The following is a 21,798-nucleotide window of genomic DNA, read 5'->3' as shown; positions in this document are numbered from 1 at the left end:
CTACTATATCTATTAGCTTGATACTTTGAACTGATCATCAACTAAAAATACAAAGATCTCTATGTCTTTTCATTATTGATGTAGCATGTGTACTTCAGTCCTTTTTCTGCCACTTATTGTATTACTTTTACGTTTACTTTTTTTAAAACTTTACTTTACATGACTTTGAATGCAGCGGGGTTAATTGTGATGAAGGTCACTTTTGAGATCATTGTCATTTTCTATGCGTTTCACTGACCAAACAGGACAGTTCATTATTGAATGGACAAAATTCCTGAGAACCCCTGAAGGCAACAATATTTCAGCTCGTCACTTGAAAGCGTCATTTGACTCGCTATTACAGCTATACACCAAACAGCTAAAAACAAATAAACAACAGCCAGAGTCAGCTTCATTGCCAATGACATCTTCATCACCATAGTCATCTTCATCTACATCCACCATCGCTAGGATCAGGTGTCCAGAGGGGTCGGGACGGATTTGCGTGTAGCCATGCTGTGTTTGAGGGCGGCAAACTCCGTGCAGCTTCTGCTCAGAGATGCTGCCAAGAAAGTTGTAAACATCCACATAGCTACGCGATGCCGGAGCACCGAACCCCCGAACACGCACCAGCGGAGACCCACCTCCCACATGGACAACTTCCATCTGAAGATGTAAGTGCTTCTGCCTCAAATACAGCTGTTTACCTTCTCAATTTACCATTAATGTAGTACCTGTATTAAACATGCACACATGACGAAGGATAAGACAAAAATACAATCACGTTGACTTACTTCAGAACTTTGAAATAGCTTCATCGCAGTTAAAAACACTCATGTTGGGTTGGCAATGATTACAGCATTTATCAGCCATAAACATGACAAGCAGCACTTTGACAAAAGCAACATGAGATAATGAACATGTGTAGTCAAGGAGAGCAGGAGGGCACAACACGTTGCATATATTGGATTGTTTTCTTTATTCTAAACTTTACTTGTTGATAATTCCGTGTTATTGAACAACTTTGTTAAGTTTATATTTAAATATAATTTTGTAAAGTTAAAGTAGCACATGTTTGTTCTTCATCTGTCCCCCTCATTTCACTAGGAATGTGTTCTCAAAATCCCCAAGCTCTGGAGTTGAAGACATGCTGTTCTACACCATCACAGAGGGGAACACACAAGTCCCCATCTCATACTTTATATCGGTAAGATTCTATCTCTCTATTTCACTATCTCTCAATCCATCCATCCGTCCATCCGTCCATCCATCCATCTATCCATCCATCCATCCATCCTTGTCATCTGCTTGCAGACCCTGAAGAAAAGGGGCCTTCACCCGTCTGACCCTCGTCTCAAGGACTGCATGGAGAAGCTTCAAAAGGCTGTCAGTGATTCAGTCAGTGAGGTGATGATGGACAGGGACCTTTTCCGCAGGTGAGTTAGCAGATGGTGTTAGAAAGGACTCAATTATTAATCATCCAGAAACCAGAAGGTTTAAACAGATTTACCGACATTGTCAGTTCAGTTTCCCCTTTAACCAGGTGTTGGCATTAGACTGGACTATTTTCACTCTTATTCTGTGTCATCATCTGAAGACATAACAAGGACCATGCAGTTATTAACCATTTTAGACTATTTTTATACATAGACACAGAAAAACAGACACATGAGAAATGGGCAAAAAAGGAAACTAAAGCAACAGAGAGAAAACACAGCCAGTTATGATGACATCAATATTTATCTGGTAGTTTAAATGACATCACTGCTGTTATGCTGAAGGTGGAGCAGAATGCACAAGAATATATCAACAACCGGGTTGTGTGTGTGAAATATTTGCTTATATTTATGAGTCTGATATTGTTGATTGTTGATTAACTCTGTGTTGTGTCGTCCTGTCCTCAGAGTTGTCGGTGGGAATGTTGTTCTGCTGATCCAGGCCTTCAGAAAGAAGTTTATCATTCCTGAATTTGACATTTTCACAGAAAAAATCAATGAAATCTATAACATGGTGCAGAAACAAACAGATGGAAGGGTAAGAGTTTTAGTTGTTTACCCTTTGATACAGAAAATGCATTCCATAATGCAGATGTATTGTAAAGATCTGAGTGGAAATGACACAATATGTTCACATATTGTGATATACACTTTCTCCTTCCTTACTCCCCTTTTCCCTTATCTGCCATTTGTAGGTTGCAGACTGCATTCCTCAGCTGGCCAAGTTCAGTCCAGACCTGTGGGGTGTGTCTCTGTGTACGGTGGATGGCCAGAGGTCAGATAAACATGTTTGTGCTGCATGTTCAGTATGATTTATTAAAGTAGTAAAGTAAACTACTGTGTCATTGGCAGAGACTGTTTTATTCTTCTTTATTATTTCATTGATAAAAAGTGTAAATTCCACAGTGTACTTGGTGATGATTTCTCTGCTCCCATTAAGAGCGCCAAATTACCAGAGCAAGGCACTTAAATGAAAATTGGATTATTTTTTTAATATTTTTATTGGGAGTAGAAACATTATTTCCCAGAATGTGCAGGTTGGTTCTTGTCTTCTAGGCACTCAGTCGGGGACACCAAGCAGCCGTTCTGCCTGCAGTCCTGTGTGAAGCCCCTGCAGTACGCCATCGCCGTCCATGGGGCGGGAACAGAGAATGTTCACCGCTATGTGGGCAAGGAGCCCAGTGGATTCAAGTTCAACATGCTGTCACTCGACGACAATGGTGAGTAAGGCTCCACGGTGGGCCATTGTGTTGGACATACTCACATTATCCGCCAATCTGTGCAGTTGCGAGGAAGTGACGGTCTACATATTTATGAGCAGATATGTAGTTCTGCAAACAAGCCAAGCCAGAGATACAAAGATACAAACAAGCCAGAGAAGTGACAACAAAGAAAATATCTTCACATTTGCTCAGCACCCCGGTTTTAAAATCACTTCAGTGACTCAGTGAATCAGTTTTTAGATTGATTAGTATAGCTTATATTGTTTTTTAAATCTGTTCAGAGACAAATTATTCCGGTCCCTTGATGACCTCTTGGCTTGTGCGACTAATCAAACGAGTCGAGTTTGCTGTGCTATTTTGTGATTTTAATTGGCCATATATTGTCTTGTCATTCATAGACAATGAGCCATTGAATTGATTGAGCGATTGATTGAAGTGCCCGAGCACTCCTTTCACAAAGCTGCTATTCATAACAGGGTGCCCTTGTCTGCTTTGTGCGTAATCTCACCGTCCGATCGCTCTTCCTTTCTTCCAGATCAACCCCACAATCCCATGGTGAATGCTGGAGCCATAGTGATCAGCTCTCTCATCGAGGTAAAGCACATCCGTCTACATCATGGCCGGGGTTATTGTAGTTCAGTCCAGCACTCAAACACTCACTTAGTACACAAGTAGGTTGTTTTTCTATGAAGATGTATGTATATGTTTATATATTTCCTCACTGTGATGCTTTATGAACCTGAGCTCTGTGCTTTGAAATGACTTCTTGACTTTCTGTGTATTGCTTCATTATTGCTTCATGTATTGCTTCATCTATTAATAGGATACTGACTGATGTAATGGTTTACATTGTGTAATTAGCAGAACAATGGCCCTATTAAGTGCACACGAATATGGGATTTGCATGAAGCCGGTGATCACTCATTTTTCTTTTTTTCCATTTCCACCAGCCCGGTTCAAATAAGGCAGAGAAGTTTGACTATGTAAGTAAGTTGCCCTAGATTTCCTTTACTGTGAAGTCCCTGAATGTGAAACTATTGCATGCCAGGGCACCGAAATGCTGCAGAACACAAGAGTTTGTCTTTTGTTCTCTCAGTTTGTGAAGTTTGTGAAGAGGATGGCAGGCCAGGAGTATGTGGGGTTCAGCAATGCCACGTGAGTGCGCTGTAAAACACTTAATGAATCCTTTTGTCTTTTTATGTGTTTTCCTTTGGCGCGTTACAGTTGGAGGAATTATAATGATAGCACATTTGCCCGTTTACTGCCTTATTGCATTATTGATGTTTCCGTATTGACCCCTTGTGTGACTCTGTCTCAGGTTCCAGTCAGAAAAAGAAACGGGTGACAGAAATTTTGCCATTGGATACTATATGAAAGAGAAGAAGGTCAGTTAGAGACGGTGTCAGGACTGAAAGAGACACAAACCTTTATGTTTTCTGTTGTAATCGCCTTGATTTCAAGCTTATTCGGCTTTTTTAGGTCAATAGCTTGTAAAACTCAAAGAAAAGGCTTGACCGGTGTTTGTGTTTTTCATCCGAGTCGTCATTAATATAATAATATCACACTGGGTTCTTCAGTATCCAGAGGGTTGGTGGTTTAATTTCCGGCTCCTCATATAGGCATCTAATGAAAGCCATCAAAATCATGTTAAGCAGCAGACTTTCATTCATGTATGCAGATATTTGTGCGGTGCTATGAATGAGTGGGTGTCATGTTCTGGTCATATGTCATTCACCAGTGTTTCCCAGACGGAGTAGATATGATCGATGCCCTCGACTTCTACTTCCAGGTAAACTGCTTCTCAGAGTACACATACATCAGCAGTCACTGTTGTATTGCCTCTTCTTCGATCAATTGCCATCGTTTCAATCACAAACCGACTCTCCCTCCCAGCTCTGCTCCATCGAGGTGACCTGTCAATCGGGAAGCGTCATGGCTGCCACTCTTGCCAACGGAGGGATCTGTCCAATCACAGGCGAGCATGTGCTGAGCCCTGAGGCAGTGCGGAACACCTTGAGCCTCATGCATTCCTGTGGCATGTATGACTTCTCTGGCCAAATGGCTTTTCATGTCAGTAACACAACTGTGCCATAATCTGTGTTTACTAGACGAGTCCTTCAATAAGATTTCTTCACATCCTGCCTCTTTTTCTCATTCTCAAGGTTGGTCTACCTGCCAAATCCGGCATATCTGGAGCTGTGCTGCTGGTGATCCCCAACGTTATGGGGGTTATGTGTTGGTCTCCACCACTGGACAGGGTTGGAAACAGTGTTCGAGGAATATACTTCTGTCAGGTAGGCTAAAGAAACAGCATCTGCTGAAGGACAAGATGCCCGCTTGCTCCAATGACTGATAGGCGGTTTGTGATTGATGAGCCACATAAGTTATTTTCAGTTGAAACCAATCATCCCGTCTTCAGTCATCATTCAACCATCAAAATGCAATACATCCGTTACACTTAGTACATACTTTGTCATCCAGGAGCTCGTGTCACAGTTCAACTTCCACAACTACGACAACTTGAGGCACTTTGTAAAGAAGCAGGATCCTCGCAGGCAGGGTGATGACGACAGGGTGAGTTTGATGAGTTAGTTTACTCAGATCCCATTGTGTTAAATGCGTATTTCTTCCTTTGAGTTTGTTTGCTTTCTGGTGTTTTGCAGAACAAGTCTGTTTTCAGCTTGATGTTCGCTGCCTACAGTGGGGATGTGTCGGCCATGAGAAGGTACATTACCAGCAAAAGAGATTAATGCAGGGCTGAATATTTAAAAAACTTAATGACTGATATTGTAGAATGACTTTATAAATGTAATGTTATAGAAAGCATACTACCATAGTGTTTTTCTTACTGGTGTATAAATATCTAATAATCACTCCATTGACTCTCATATTTACACAAATATCTGAGTTTGAAGCCTATTGTTTGACTTTTTCCCAATCCTCCAGGTTTGCACTGTCGTCAATGGACATGGGACAGAAAGACTACGACTCACGAACAGCTTTACACATTGCTGCAGCAGAGGGTGAGAACCACATGCTCATCTTACAATCTGATAATTACATTTCAGTTCAACCTGTCAATCTGTCCCTTAGTGTTGTGTATGCAAATGACTTGGAACGTCCCAGAACTTCAAATCTTTCAATTATCCCAATATGCGGTCTCGCCAATACATTAGAGTCTTTATCCATGAGTGACACTGAAAAATACTTCCACTTGTTAAATAGTTTGTCATGATGCTCACAGCTGTAATTAGCACTAGGTTGGTTTCCACTCCATTTGTTTTCATGATTAACTGGAGACGCACAGTGCCCCTGGCTCACATTATACAAAGCCACTAATGAATTAATCCCGTATGGTGGTTTATTTGTCTTCTTTAGGTCTCTGCACAGATTTAATGCTCCACTCCAGTGACCTCGGCAATAACAGTTTTTTCAGAAAGGCCTTGTAAGCAGGTCATTTATTTGCAAGATCTAAATCAGAGTAACAACTGTTTTCTCTCAAGACAAAGCTCTGTGCTTCTGAATCGTATTATAGATTGGAGAGAATAATCATACATTTGTTTATTTTTACATCATTTCTACTTTTGGTAAGTTATTGTAGCTTTAGTTTGCATATAGCAAAGACAAAATTGTACAGAGAGTTCCGTTTTTGAACTGGAGTTTGAGTTTATTTTAAAAGATGCTGGCTGTGTTGACGTGTTTTTGAATAATAATAATTAAAAGGCTAACCACCATTCATTTGTTGTTCATTCTCAGGTCATATAGATGTGGTAAAGTTCCTCACTGAAACCTGCAAAGTGGATCCATTTGTAGAAGACAGGTTTGATCAGTTTCATCTGTTTCTGTAATTTCCAGTGTCATTCTTTGTTATTGTTTTTGTAATTGTGTTCTTATTTTTACTCTATCATTTAAAAAAACTGTATTTGTGGAGAACTGGATGTTTTCCAGCACTGAAAATGATCACGCTTAAAGACAGGAATACAAAAATAGATTAACCCCAAGGTGTGAATAAATGAATCCATTATAAATCCATAATTAAAAAGCTATGACCACTGTGTCTCCTGTGTGATCCAGCCCGTTTGCGTGACTTCTCTCTCACAGTATTTCTGTCATTCACGTGTGCAGGTGGGGGAACCTGGCTGTTGACGATGCCATGCAGTTTGGTCATGATGAACTGGTAAAGATTCTACAGGAGTATCAGGAGATCTGCAAGCAGCAGGAACCAGAGGACATGGACGCTGAAGCCCCAAAGCTGGACTCCATCGAGGGCATGGTGTGATCTCTTTAAATCCACTGACGATGCACAAATGTGTAAAAACATTGCGGTTCATTGGTAATAAATGAGCTTAATGTGCCTTATTAAAGCTTGAATTTACCATTTGAATGTAATTAATGTGCAAAAGCTGAATATATTACATTTTAATTGTAATCTCCCTATAAATGGATTTCCTCAGAGTAATTTATTACAATAAATATTTTGAAATTGAAAACACCGTCTGTTTTCCATATTTTATTCATCTGCCACATATAGTTTCATTTCTTTTTATTTTATTAGGACAGTCAGCACTTCAGTTTTATGAAATATTCAGCAGCAACCAATAAATCAAATGAAAGTTGGGCTGCGTGATGGAGAGGCAGCAGCAGCAGCCTGGTGAACAACACTGCTGACAGACGTTGAATTCATCAGTACAGATTATCTCTTACAACGTCGCATGCGTGTGTGTGTGTGTGTGTGTGTGTGTCAGATATGAAGTATATATATAGTCTATTAAAACAGTTATTTTCAATTCACTCTCACTTTGTAAATCTGAGCTCAGTGTTGTGAACCTCTTTCTGCCCTCCGCATAGGAGGACTGCACTTCTGCTTTCACCACAAGATGGCACTGTGCAGCCTTCAAACACATTTCTTTCACGACAACTAATGAACACAGCACCTCAGATTCCCATAGGAAAAAACACTTTTTAGCAGAACAGAACATTATTATGCAACACTTGATGGATTCTCTGCACAGTCCTCCGCTGTAGCAGGTCGGTAGTTAAACAACAGGCTGTTGCCAGCTTATAAGCACTAATGGAGAGTGGAGTGGCGGCCTCCCTCGCACATGGTTTGGCACTTGTACTAGTCTAGATTCTTATCACAATCTTCCAACCGGCAAAGCTGAGGAAAGGTGTGTTGTGAGGAATATGAAACAGATTGTGAGGAATATGGCTCAGAATTGAGACGTGTATAAATTTAGATGTTTGCATTGGAGGATATATCAACGGTATCTTCATAGTCTACCATGTATTAATGCGGATTCTGCTCTACACATCAGAAATCTCTAACTAGTACGAGTCGGGGCCACATTTCCGTTTGTGTGCAGTGTTCTGCCTGAAAGGAAACATTGAGGGTGATGCACTTTCCTTTAGCTGGCCACCAGGGACCGTCTGGGACCCACCGTCTGAAATAAATGGCAAGTCTTTATCAAGTAAGAGCAGACAGGTGGGCGTTTGTGCTGACAGTTTAAAGTTTTGATGAACACAGTAAAGTAGAAAAATTAGACCCTCGCGATCTGTTCAGCAAAGGATTCATATGCGAGGCTGGGGTTGGGAACAGAAGGCAGACATTTCTCATTATGGGAACTTTGAATAGCATAAAATGTGCAGGTGGGAGCAATAACATTAGTGATGTCACAGTTGGTTTGAGAGGGGTCTTCACTAGGATATTGGTGTGAAGGGTTTCGAATGACATTAACATTAAAATGACTCTTACAATGTCAAAGTGTGGCACTCTGAGGGGGGATATTTTCTGACAATATTAAGAAGAGTTTATATTCACAGCAGCTCACCCATGACAGTGTGATAAATTCAGAGATGGAACATTTTGCTCAAATGAATGTAATTAATCAAGCAGAACAAATTGTAAAAATACAAGAAGGCTGTTTCTCATTATAACAGGAACATAACCTTCTCTGAAAGAAATTACACCTAAGCTGACCTTTCATTTAGCTCCTGCAGCACAGAAAGTTTCACATCATTCATTTTGTGCTGATGAGCTCGCGTTATAATTAGAACGTTTATGTCATGATGATCATTTGATATCTCGGTGATGTTGTGTTGAAGATGATTAAATATTTGAAGTTGCAAGCGTTGTGAGGATTTACATAACGTTTGGGAATGGGCAGAACTACACCAAAATTGTGTGCAATTTATGAGATTTTACATTTCGGTAATCAGTGTTGTGTTGAAAGATATTTGGATTTTGCAATGATTTCTACCTCACTACTCACAATATTTTTGTATCAATAAATTTGCCATTTCCCCAAAACTGGAAGACAAACAGACACTGTTCAACAATTTATATGCATATCTCTGACACCTCACACTGCTTGACACTTTTTTGGATATGTTTGCCAGTAGTTGCCACCATATTTGAACCACAAATAGATGAACTGGGACTGGGAGACTGGAGAATAATCGGTCTTGATAGAGGGTAATGTATTCCTTTTACTTGCCAAGACATTAGGCTGTGACTGATTGTGGATCTACCTTTGTGCCAAGGACTATGCGTGTGCTGACAAACACCAAATGGTGGGGTGGACTCGTTGCGTTTTATGGCAGTAAGCCGCAGAGTTTCCATCTTCTGCTTCTCCGACACGTTCTGCTCTGCTCTGAATCTGCCGTGTTCAACCAGGAAATGAGCAATGGATGTCTGCTGCTGAACTTACTGAAAGAGGTGAGCAGACTGAACAGGTCTTCAGTAGGTGTTGCTTGTGTGTGTGTGTGTGTGTGTGTGTGTGTGTGTGTGTGTGTGTGTGTGTGTGTCAGTGCTGACGGGAAACACTGCCTCTCTTCATCTTTTCGTACTTCATATTGTGCAGGTGCAGGGTTTTATGCGGTAACAGTGGTAACTGACTCCTTCCGAACCACAGATGTTTTCCATCCCACGTTTATCTGCCTCACTTAAGCATCAAATCTTTCCACATGTATGTCCTCCAGGTGTCCTCTCACAGCCTGATAGAGGGACTGGCATGCCCTCTGTGACCCTGAACGAGAACAAATAGTGGAGATACAGACTGGAAAGACCTTCATCAAATACACTGTGATAGTGAGAATGTGCTGCTGTGTGACTTCAGTATTCAGAGAGAATGCTGGAAGTATCAATACCTTTGTGTGTATTGATACATCTGTATACATATATATAACTTAAGTGCAGCCCAGTATTGATTCTCTAAATGTAAATATTCTTTATTTTCTAATCTCTAAAATAAAGTCTTTGAACTAGATTTTAACTTTTCCATCAATATCAGTACTGTGTTATTTAAGGTTTTCTCATTTAGTTCAGCTCACTGCTAATTTACCTGTTTTCAAGCCTACTTCAATCACCAGTGGTTCCGCCATTAGCATGAAATGCTCATGCTATCTCCACTGCTTCAGAACTGTTTTAATGACCTCTATGTGTGTGGGCGCAAAACCATTTTCATGATCAGGCCAGACAAAGTCCACTCTTGTTAAACCCCTGAGAAATAATTAAAGCAGATATCTGAAAAGATCATCTGCAGTCTGTTTTGCAGAGACACCCAATTTGCAATTTACCGACTATTTCAACAAATTCTGCTTTTATAAAGGTTGAGGTCACCACCAACACACAAAACGAATTGGCAAACACATGCTGAACACTTTATTTCTTATAGACAAGCTTTCATAAAAGCTATGCAAAGAATCCAGGACAGGTTTTCTTGTCTCCATGGAGATGGTTGTTCTTCTCAACCCATGATCTGGCAAAGCAAGGACAAATGAGTCATTATGCAGTTATTCATGACACATTCAAACCACTGAAGACATGTTTTTTTAATGGATTTAAGATGAACTATTGTTTATATAAGCAACTGCATGCAGACTTATTTATTCAGAACATATAACTCAGATAATACTTGAACTAATACTAAAGTTTGAAAGTTTTTCTTCTCTGGTAGTGTGTGAGCGATAGTGTGTAGTACTGACGCTGTTCATCCAGCTGATGTAAGCAGAGGAACGGGTGAAGACGGTAGGTTTCCTGTAGGCGTTGCAGCCAGAGGAAGACACAAAGCTGGTCACACCGTGGACAACCCACTGCCCATTGACGCTGCAGTTCAGGGGGCCGCCGGAGTCACCCTGGATTCAGATGCAGCACACATGAAACACAGGTTAAAAACTTCATGATATCTTTATTTCTGAGTCAAATACTTGATGTTCCATGCAGTTAGCTTCCAGGAAACGTTTGTCCCATTCATCTTCAGATAGGTTAATTCAGAGTATGAGTTTATGTTTAATCATCGGTTTTACTTTAGCTCCTCGGCTTCAAATCTCTGTGTAATGTTGCAGTAGGAGGTTCTTTCCATTGTTTCCATTCCATTGTAGAAATATAATTGAGTACCAATTTCTTCTATATAAATTTAATCACATAAACAATTATTTATCTCCCAATCCCTAGTTTTATTATTATAATCATTATTGTTGTTGCTATTATTATTGTTAACAAACAGTAAAAACTTTATCTCCTCACCTGGCATCCAGAGTCACTGCCACCACCTCCACAGACCATGGTGTCCTTCACAGTGCCGCCCCACCATGAGGAGCTGGAGCAGGTCCTGTGGTCAACAACGGGCAGGTAGGCCTGCTTTAGCTGGGATGACAGCTGACCTCCAGCTGGGGACGAGAGGACAAATATATCTTACAACAGGGATAAAGCCTGGGATGGTAAGAGAGAGTGTGTACTCTGCTGCAGAATCCCCCAACCTGTCACTGAAGTTAACCAAATCACTTGAACACATTGATCAATGAATACAAAAAATATGAAAGTTTGTCTGGCTTCACCTGAGCATTCAGAATCATTTCATTTCAGATCATTTCATGTGTTAATATTTAACTTAATATATTTAATTCCTCTCAAGTCTAATCAATAAATAACACCCCCATTATTTCAGTTAGTTAAATAGTTATATTAATAATATTATGGGTAAAACAAATTAATAAACCCTTGTTTTAAGTGTTTGGGAAATTAATCAAATACTCTTTCCCAGCTCTAGGCAGTGCCAGCTGAGAAATGAGCTGAATAACTTTTGTGAGACTTAAGTGCATCCAGTGCTTTATGAAAGTATTTTCTTCAATAATAAATTGTAACTCATATGAAAACAAATCACAACACTTTCCTTAATTCCATTGTTATGTAAATACTGAATCAGTGGCTTTTAGTGTCTAAATGTGTGGTATAATGGTAAACTCACTCTGGGTGCGTCCCCATCCAGTGATGTAGCAGGGGTTGTTGTGGGGCAGAACCTGACCAGAGGGTGGCAGAGCGCCCAGCTGGACCTTGGTGTTGAGAGAAGCCTCGGAGGACAGACGCAGAAGAGCAATGTCGTATCTAAAGTGAGGAGCCACAGATCAAATATCAGGCAACCAAAAATAATTACTGCACTGACAAGGACCTATATCAAGCCATCACTCTGTCATGGTCTGTGTGTGAGATTCTATGTATAGTAGTGTGTGATATCTATGTATGGAGAAGTGACCAGTGACCACTCACCCTCCAGCAACGCTGTTGGAGTTCCACCTGGGGTGGATGTGGACACGGCTGACACTCATGTACTGCTCGTTGCCCTCCTGGCTGTAGATGTTGTGATCTCCCAGAACCACACGCCAAGTCCTGGTCCTGTTGGCAAAACAAAGCAGAACATTTCACTGTATTATTTATGCTTATACTGCCTGCCTGACATTTGCTGACAGCAATTGGGACTCATGATGAGCTGAGGCTCATTTTATAGATGAATGTAAATTTCTTTTTTAATTAGATTGCGTAACAGTGCAGAAAAACAACATCTTGGGAGCGTACCCTTGTTTTGCTGCGTGTCTGAACTCATTTTGTGTTGCATCATCATCTTACATTTATATTCCGAATCTACAGATACAATGTTTGTTCGCACCTGTCCACACAGTGAGCAGCAGTCATGACCCATCCTCTCCTGATCAGGGTTCCGCCACAGGTGTGATAGAAGGTGCTGCCAGATTTATACTGAAGAGAGATCTAACGGGAGGGAGAGAGAGAGAGTTAAACAGAGCACAAAAAAAAGTGGAACAGATAGCAAACAAACTATAATATTAATATTAGAATATTAAAAAGACATTAAATGACAATAAGATACAGAAAATGGCATGTGACCTCAGAATCTATCAAAATCAAACTTTGAAATAACTCTTAAATGTTTCAGTTTATTTATTATTAAACAGTTTCTGTGCCTTTTATATATGTCCTTACAATGTGTTATTGTGCCTCAATCATCAGTCAATGTATACTGTCACAATGTAAACGAAGAGCTCAGGGAGTGTAGCATGTGCTCAGCAGCTAATATAGATCCTAATTAACAAAGTCAACAAACAAGGTACGTTTACCTGCCAGGGCCAGGAGTTTGGTCTGGCCACTTCGCCTCCCACCACTCGCTCTTCACTGAGGTCTTCAGCTTCCTCCTCCAAGTACCTGGGCTGTGGCTCCAGATCAGCCAGCACTGAGCGAATTACAATCCAGCATTACAATCAGAAATTAAACATAGAGGCGTGTGAGGATCATGTGCCTAAAAGAAGAGGAATGACAGACTGAAGTTCTTACCCAGGGCCGCCAAAGAGCTCAACAAAAGAAACCTGAGCATGTCTGCAGTCTGCCAAATCTTTCTGTACCACAGACCACCACCCGCGTCACTTATATACTGTGAATACCACCAACATGTGTTAGTGTGTGTGAGAATTGTTCAGTTCCAGCAGATGCCCACCTGTGCCTGTCTCACAGTTATCTAACAGTGTTTGGGGATGGAGGATTGACTCAGCACATGAATCCATTTTCCACTTGTCTTGGTTACATTCACTTTTCACTGTAATAGATAATGTAACAGTGTGCAGATTGTGCTTCATTTTTATCATATATCATATTGCATTCTCGTCAAATCATAATGATATTTATAGCAATTTACAGTATTCATTAATTAGGAATGGGAGGCTATACAGGAATGTCATCATACCCAGGAACACAATTGTAAGAAGTGACTTAGAAAATAAAAGTGGATTTTGTAGCATTGCAGACACATTTCAGAGTTGAATAATCTTGCAGCATAGAAACTCACAATCTTGTTAAAAGCTGCTAAACCATCTCAGCATGAGTTTGTCACTAGACTGCTACAGCTGGACGCACAGCTGAGCAGAAGAAAGCAGAAATAATGAGAATGTGTAGAGTGGAGGTAACAGGATTGTGGTGTTTGTATGTCCTTATGTGCTCCACATTACAAATTGTTTGTTCATACAGTCTACGATCAGGAAAACACTGGCACATGTTTGAGGCCATTCACTTCACACATATACTTACCTAGACATGATTTCTAACCTTTTTCCCCCAATCCTCCTCTCACTGCTGGTTTTCATTCTTTCCCCGTTGGTAGAAAAGCAGTCAGCAGGTTCTTGAAGCTTGAAGAAGACTCCTGACTTACACCACAAGCAAGTTTTCAGAGTCTCATCATTGAGCATTGATTGAAAGTTAGAATGAATCTGTGCTTCAAAGGGATTCAGCTGTAATTCATAGTAAAGCAAATCAAGGATCAAGGAGCTAAAAGATGGAACAACACTGTTATGGCCCTTAAACAGCCTTGAAACAACATTTACAGTCCTGTGCTGCAGTACGCACGCCTTTGATAAGGATTCATAAGACTTCAAGGATGTGAAATCACTGTGTGTGTATCTCAGTGTACAATCATCACAAATGTGATTTGTTTCAGGCCATAGAAGCTACGTTTGTTTTTCAGTTTTGAAGTTGTGGAACTGACTTACTTCACAGCCAGATGACTGCCTGTGTTCCTCTCTGCAGCCACAAATTGACGTGATGTGAATAAAATCAATAGTGCAAATAAAATCATCAAAATACTGAGCTCAGTTATTTGTTCTTTGGTCTTGCACTATGTAATATTCCTGGCACACAGACAGCTTGGATAGGAACATCTAATAGTATTCAAAATAAGCAAAAACAAACATATAATTAAGTAAACACGCACACATTTCCAATATACATATCCACTGTTGAAACATCATAGTAAAACTTCCATTGCACAAGATAAACCAAAAGTAAAGCAAGTATATTTAACCTTTCCAGTTATAAACATAACCGTCTGCTTCTTCTGAGTCATTCTGATAGTACGACAGCTACGACATGTGTGTGGTTCCCACTACAGGCAGACTTTTATCATACGTATATCTGTCCTGAAATGTTGCAGAACTCTTTACTGCCTGTCTGAAATATCAAACAGAGCAGCAGATCAGCATGACTGGCAACAGAAAGCTGAAATAATGAGAGCACAAATTGGATGTCAGAATTCATCCAAACAATTGAAATACGTAAAATTGTACTTCTCAGAGCAAGTTATTATGCCATCTGTATGTCTGAATAGTTTGTCGATTTGTTCTTTTTCGGTCACACTGTTTGCTCACTGAGAGCTGATACCATTCCCACGCTGCAGTGGGCAGGGGAACGTGATATTCAGATTAGAGAAGAGAGGGAGTAGGGAAAAAAGCTAAATGATGTAGTAAAAAGAGATGGAAAATAGGAAATATGGTCATCAAAAATAAACTGTGATCTGATTTTAAACTTGTTTATTGGTGAAAGCCAATTAAAATGCAGACGGAGAACAAGGTGGATTCAGAGATGTTCCAAGGGATCCATTTCAAGAACTGCCCATTACCTGTAAGAATCAAGAAGGTTTTAACGTCAAGTGATTGACTTTGGCCCATTTGTGAGTTTATTGCTTTCTCTTTTTTATGGCAAGCTGAACCACTGACCGTGTTCATCCATTCGATGTAGGCAGAGACTCGGGTGAAGACTGTGGGCTTCTGTGGAGCGTTGCATCCCATACCAGACACAAAACTGGCAATACCGTGGACATAGTATTTGCCGTTAACAATGCAGCTGAGGGGGCCACCAAAGTCACCCTGGGGTGAAACAAGGGAGTCTTTCACAAGTACAGACAGATGCATAATAGCCACAACAAGGTCCTGTCCTACACTTGTCTCCATTTGTGCAAGCGACTAGACAGAGCTCCCCCATGCATCCTCAATGTGGTTTGAACAAAGTCCACTGCAAGCTTTAATTATTTGCCAAATTGATGTGACCAATCAGAGCTGACAAATACAAGCATGGAAATGAAAATATTCAGGTAGAATTGCAAATGAATTGCAGAAAATGGTGGTGGGTGGGTATTAAGTTCAAATAGGTAATGAATGGGTTGTCTTGTTTGTTGTTGGTCCACATTAAATGTTTGGACACCATCAGGAACAAAGCTTCACTAGGTAGTGTTGGTTTGTGTCGATAATATAATTATACTTGCAAGGTGCAAGGTTTAATATAAATTAGATATGAGCTTTCCAAAAGTTACCCATCGTTTTTGTCTATATTTCTTTCCTATCTTAAACTCACATTGCATGCTGACTGAGCCCCACCTCCAGCACAGATCATTGTGGTTTTGATGGTGCTGCCCCACCAGCCAGAGCTGGTGCAGGTCTGGTGGTCCACAATGGGCAGCAAAGCCTGCTGAAGCCTGTTGGACATGCTGCCACCAGCTGAAACATGGAACAACAATGGACACATGAGGAAATACAATGATGGGGGCGGCAGTAGTTCCGACCATAAAGCTTGGGAAGCAGAGGGCCGCCTGTTCGAGTCCTGTATGGACTAAGAAAGTGGACTGGCAGGTGGAGAGTTGCCAGTTTGCCGAGGTGCCGAGCAAGGCACCAAACCCCCAAAAACTGCTCCAGGTGCACCATCATTGCTGACCCCTCTGTAAAGCGTGTGTGTGTGTAAGAGGGGCACGCAAGACAAATTTGTGTTTGCATGTTGACGTGTTTGCATGTGATTTGACCCAATAAAGTTTCTTCTTCATTTTACTGTAATACTGGTGTATTTCTCATACACCTTTACTCTCTTTATTGCTCATGTTTCAATTCATGTATCTTGATTAAAAAGATACAAGATTATTAAAGAGAGAAAATACTGAGGGTACACACAAAACACACTCAGTGCTTCTCATTGAGATTCAAGAGCGTAAACTCACTGGAGGTGCGTCCGTATCCAGTGACGTAACACGGGTTGTTGTGGGGCAGAATCTCGCCAAAGGGAGGCAGAGCAGCCAGTTTGACGTAGGAGGTCAGACTTACGCTTGGATCAAGCTTCAGCAGGGCAATGTCATTACTAAAGGTCAAAGAATGAGACGTATTTAATTCTGCAGTTGTAAATCTGGCCGGCCCACAACAGAAACGTGTCCACTACCAGACATCAAGATATATAATGGTCCAATCTATTTCAGAGAGAAAAAGTCATAATTGGTGGACTCTGCCTTGGTGGAGGTATGCACAGTTGATGCATAAAGCAGCTATATTATCTATGCAAGTACATATATATGGTGGTGGTTATAAAACATTTTCAAATTAAATAAGACACGATTCATTGAAATGGTATTCTAAATTATTCTGTGTAATCATATAGACCCACCCAGAGGAGATGCTGTTCTGGTTCCACTCAGGATGGATGTAAATGTTGCTGACAGCCCTGTATTGTTCTGTGTAATGGTTGTTGTGCAGGATGAGGTCACCAAGCACAACACGCATGGAGCCGGAACTGTTTCAGGTTAGATCATTTGTTTTCACAGTGACAGATAATAAAAGAGGTAAGAGTGGATGAAAAGATAGAGAACTCAAATGAAAAGTTTGTGCACATAACCTTGTTGAAATAAGGACAAAAGAGACAGTTGTGTGTGTTACCTGTACACACAGTGAGCTGCAGTCATGACCCATTCTCTCCTGATCAGAGTGCCTCCACAGAAATGGGGGAAGGAGTTGTCAGAGAGAAACTGAAGAGACACCTGGAGCAGAATTCACAAAACACTTGGATCGCAATGTTCTCAAAAGTTTCCACTGAAGAAAGAAGGTTAAAGCTTTCCTCCTAACTTTCACACAAACAGAATTACAGAAAAGATGAACTTTAAGAACGCTGCACACTTGGATTGAATTGGTGTTTACAGAAGCGTAACCACTCAGGATGAGAAGTGATCGAAAACGAACGGATGGACGGATCATTGCGGGTTTCTTTTCTTATTAAGCCTTGACTACAATCCATTAGCACAATAATCAATAATTTTCCAGAGACTGCCACAGATGTGCTGATTCAGCTGGTTGTAAATTATGCATCCGTTGCACTTGGACTTTATTGTCGTATTGGATTATGAATGCACTGTATTAAACTGTGTTCAACAACATTTGGCCTCTGCTACCTCATATCCAAGGAATATGTAATGAAGGTTTTTACTTTATTCTTCCTTTGGACGTTTCAGACCCCAATGATACAAATACCACCATTTTGATATCAAAACCAACTTCGAGGATGAAACAAATTTCCTGATTCCAATTTACAAATTCCAAGTATTTATCCATTTATGCAAAGTCTGTGTGGAAATATGATACCTGCCAAGGCCAGGAGACGTGGCTAGGTGCTGCTTCACCTCCCACTACTCTCCCCGCAGCACCTCTCTCCTCCAAGAACGTGGGTTGGACCTCTAACTCAGCCAGCACTGAGGCGCAGAGGAGACTCATAAAAACACCATTTAGACACAGGTTCCTACGTATGGTCTCTACTATATATTGTAACTACTTATAAATGAGAGTTTTCAGGGAGAGAAAGAAGCAGTAGAACCATGAAATGTGCAGTCCAGTTGTGTAGTTTCTCACCTGTGGCTTTGAACACGGTGAGCAGAAGATATAAGAGCATGTCTGCAGCCTCTCAATGTTTCATCCAATGAAATAAACACTCCTGTTCGTCTTTTAAAGCCTGAGCTGACCTTCATTTCATCCGGATTGTTCACTTAACCTGGCAGTAGCAACATCGACACCTGGAGCTTTTCTCGCACTTTATCACAGTTTATGATAGGATGTGGAGGATATGGTATTGCCACCATATATTGGATTTATAACAGCAGTGTAAGAATCTCCATCACTATCTCACTGAGTTATTCATTTGAAGAACAGCATGTTGTTGTTGTATGTGATGTGTTTATGTGTGTCTCTTTAGACATTGTTGCATGTACCTATGTAACATGTGCTATGACATCTGTAAGTCTGCGTGCATAAATTCTCTAATGAGAAATAAAACATCACTTTTCAAAATTCATTCTTAATCATTTTTATTTTTGTAAAAACCGATCAGACAAGACATGAACGAATAGATGGAAACATGACTGTATGCTGTCTCAGTCTCTGCTTCAGGGATCCAGCCTCCATTTAGTTCATGATCTGGAAAAAGAGCAAATAATGATTATACATCATAGTTTACCTTAACCAATTTGTACTATAGCACATAATTATGCCATAGATATTTATTACAAACGGATTATCACTTATACTTACAGAGTTCATCCAGTCATTGTAGGCGGAGACGCGGGTGAAGATGGTGGGCTTCTTGGGAGCGTTGCATCCATAACCAGACACGAAGCTGGCGATACCATGGACGTAGTATTTTCCATTAACCTGGCAGTTCAGGGGGCCGCCGGAGTCTCCCTGCATGGAAAGAGTTTTTCATCATTAGGTTATCTCTTCTGTCTGGGTATCATTGTACAACTAATAAAAGTACTGGGTATAAGATGTGGTTTAGTTTCCATTAGTCAATGCAGAACCTTCCAGATTAGATTTTTCTTTGGGAGGAGACTCACATTGCATCCAGCCTCAGGACCGCCTCCACCACACACCATGCTGGTTTTCACAGTGCTGCCCCACCAGTCAGGTCTGGAGCATGTCCTGTGGTCAACCACAGGCAGGTAGGCCTGCTTCAGCTGTGCGGACAGGCTACCGCCGGCTACAGAGAGGAGGAGAGAACCAGAATTCAGAGAGGACAGAAGACACACAGTGTATATACATGGAAAACAGAGAGGGATTGTGTCATCAACACACTAGACGTGCGGCCCCATCCGGTGATGTAGCAGAGGTTGTTGTGGGGCAGGACCTGGCCAGAGGGAGGCAGGGAGCCCAGCTGGACGTAGGAGTTCAGGGTGGCCTCAGAGGTCAAGCGCAGCAGGGCAATGTCGTATCTAAAGTGCAGATTCACAGCTCAAACCACAGATAACTCATGTGCGGTATGTAGAGGTCAAAGGAGGACATTTTATCTGTGGGGTTAGACCACAGCGGCCCAAACACATTCCTGTTAGAGCCTGTCTGACACTGGAGCTTTGAGGATGATACCAATATTTGAGAGTTAGAAGAAACTATATCTGCAAACTATTTTACAATATTTTAAATGATCTTTACATAAAAACACAACACAAACAACCATTTTTGATAATACATTATTAACCAGCCATACTCTTTGCTGGAAATGGGATTCTTCTAGTTAAGGCTGTGGTCTGTGGTCTTACATATGTGCTGCTGTTTTCACATTTCTGCATAAATGAATAAAGTCAAAGAGCAGCCTCACCCAGCAGCCACACTGTTGGAATTCCATCTGGAGTGGATGTAAACACGGCTGACAGTCATGATCTGCTCTCTGCCACTGTTGCTGTTGAGGTCATGCTCACCAAGAACCACGCGCCAGGTCCTGGTTCTGGATCGTGTCAAAGAAGGAGGACTCTGTGTTATGATGTGACTCAGAAATGATGATTCATTCAGATGACACAGGTTGATGTAAAAGATGTAAAAAAAATAAATAAATAATAATAATAATAATGATAATGTAATAAAAGACACCATTACGTGACGTCTCCCTTTTAATGTTTGGTTTTCTTTCTTTCACTTTCTAATCAAACAGCTGAGCTCTCTTGGTAGGTGACAGTTACTGATGTGGCTGTGAAAAATCCCCTGGTTTCAGAGTAATCACAACTGTACACAGCATACTGGATTTATGTTTCCTCTCATGGTAAGGTTGCTTACCTGTCCACACAGTGAGCAGCAGTCATGACCCATCCTCTCTTGATCAGGGTTCCTCCACAGGTGTGATGGTACCTGGAGCCAGACTTGTACTGAAGAGAGATCTGAGGCGGGGGAATGAAAATGCAATCCATATCCCCTGACTCAGTAAGTAGGAATGAAACAATGCATATAAATACATGTATGTATTTTTATATGACCTGCCAGGGCCAGGAGTTGGGGCTGGCCACCTCGCCTCCCACCACCCTCTCAACAGTGTCCTCCATGTACCTGGGCTGGGGCTCCAGCTCAGCCAGCACTGCAAAGAGGGTGCACAACGTAAAGAGCTACACATTGTAAAGCAATTGTAAATGCTTCATGGTACAGTTTACGTATGGTTTCCTTTTATTTGTGTTGCATATACAGAAAGAGAAAGAAGAAAGGAAAGCAGAGAGTGAGCATTAGCATTGCAGACTATCAATAGCTATGACAAGCCCAACAATGTGTGATTGAGTGGCTGGATGATATGAGAGCGACTGACTGGTGAATAACTGAAACAGATCAATAATAAATGCTGTACATCTCGATGTGTGCTGTCATGTCTTACCCAAGGCTGCAAGTGTTGTCAAAATGAGAATCCTGAGCATGTCTGCTGTGTGTCCGGACGTTTCATGGAGGGAAACACACTTCTCTCCTGCTTTTATACTTTAACTCGGCCTTGAGGTGTGTGTGGCCTGAGTTGTCCCAGTGGAAAAAGGCTAGGTAAGCACCTGCGGTGTGTCTCACACAGTGTTATCACAGAACTCACAGTTACCACACAGCTCCTCAGCCATGGCAAATGAAGAGAGACAGGTAGACCGACAAACTTATCATATGAGTCACAGCAATTCAAAGGATTAATGGGTAAGGGTTTGTGTTTTGTTATGATTATGTCCACCACATCTATTTTGTGCAAATCTCTCAGGAGCAAACATTTCCAGGGCTACACCCTGGGGCAATGATGTGTAATGCTGCCTGTGGGCTATCTGATATGAAGACAAATACGGGAGATCAAGATGCTTTAAAGAAAGACACAGAACAATCTTTTTGTTGTTCTACAGAAGGAAACTTTAAAGGTAATGGTGTGATGTATCATCCTGCAAGTTACATGTATAACTCATGTGTCCTTTGAA

General features: G+C 41.1%; 4 protein-coding genes across 4 annotated transcripts; 1 reads left to right on the top strand and 3 right to left on the bottom strand.

Moving 5' to 3' along the window:
- Positions 1-357: 357 nt before the first annotated feature.
- Positions 358-7,069, top strand: gls2b (glutaminase 2b (liver, mitochondrial)). Its single transcript, XM_076141117.1, has 18 exons — positions 358-653; positions 1,087-1,186; positions 1,294-1,415; positions 1,884-2,013; positions 2,171-2,250; positions 2,532-2,695; positions 3,234-3,292; positions 3,649-3,681; positions 3,795-3,853; positions 4,017-4,083; positions 4,437-4,487; positions 4,592-4,768; positions 4,861-4,992; positions 5,180-5,272; positions 5,362-5,423; positions 5,645-5,721; positions 6,455-6,518; positions 6,824-7,069. The coding sequence occupies exons 1-18, from the start codon at positions 493-495 to the stop codon at positions 6,975-6,977; spliced, it is 1,785 nt and encodes a 594-aa protein (XP_075997232.1). The 5' UTR covers positions 358-492; the 3' UTR covers positions 6,978-7,069.
- A 3,531-nt stretch (positions 7,070-10,600) lies between these two features.
- Positions 10,601-13,359, bottom strand: LOC142991284 (elastase-1-like). The gene is made up of 7 exons (XM_076141352.1): positions 13,320-13,359; positions 13,106-13,218; positions 12,640-12,740; positions 12,243-12,368; positions 11,944-12,080; positions 11,223-11,365; positions 10,601-10,831 (listed from the first exon to the last, which is right to left on the bottom strand). Exons 1-7 carry the CDS (start codon positions 13,357-13,359, stop codon positions 10,601-10,603), a joined length of 891 nt encoding a protein of 296 aa, XP_075997467.1.
- Positions 13,360-15,340: 1,981 nt separating this feature from the next.
- Positions 15,341-18,503, bottom strand: LOC142991283 (elastase-1-like). Its single transcript, XM_076141351.1, has 8 exons — positions 18,464-18,503; positions 18,200-18,306; positions 17,501-17,601; positions 17,232-17,357; positions 16,795-16,931; positions 16,161-16,303; positions 15,520-15,676; positions 15,341-15,429 (listed from the first exon to the last, which is right to left on the bottom strand). Exons 1-8 carry the CDS (start codon positions 18,501-18,503, stop codon positions 15,341-15,343), a joined length of 900 nt encoding a protein of 299 aa, XP_075997466.1.
- A 514-nt stretch (positions 18,504-19,017) lies between these two features.
- Positions 19,018-21,273, bottom strand: LOC142991282 (elastase-1-like). Its single transcript, XM_076141349.1, has 8 exons — positions 21,234-21,273; positions 20,848-20,945; positions 20,651-20,751; positions 20,199-20,324; positions 19,679-19,815; positions 19,441-19,583; positions 19,119-19,288; positions 19,018-19,024 (listed from the first exon to the last, which is right to left on the bottom strand). The coding sequence occupies exons 1-8, from the start codon at positions 21,271-21,273 to the stop codon at positions 19,018-19,020; spliced, it is 822 nt and encodes a 273-aa protein (XP_075997464.1).
- Positions 21,274-21,798: the final 525 nt, after the last annotated feature.

Source organism: Genypterus blacodes, unplaced genomic scaffold, assembly GCF_046128005.1.
Source record: "Genypterus blacodes isolate CSIRO-AG114 ecotype Tasmania unplaced genomic scaffold, CSIRO-AGI_Gbla_v1 ptg000017l_1, whole genome shotgun sequence".
Lineage (NCBI taxonomy): Eukaryota > Metazoa > Chordata > Actinopteri > Ophidiiformes > Ophidiidae > Genypterus > Genypterus blacodes.
The sequence above is the reverse complement of the archived record's forward strand: the minus strand, read 5'-3'. Positions and strand labels throughout refer to the sequence as shown.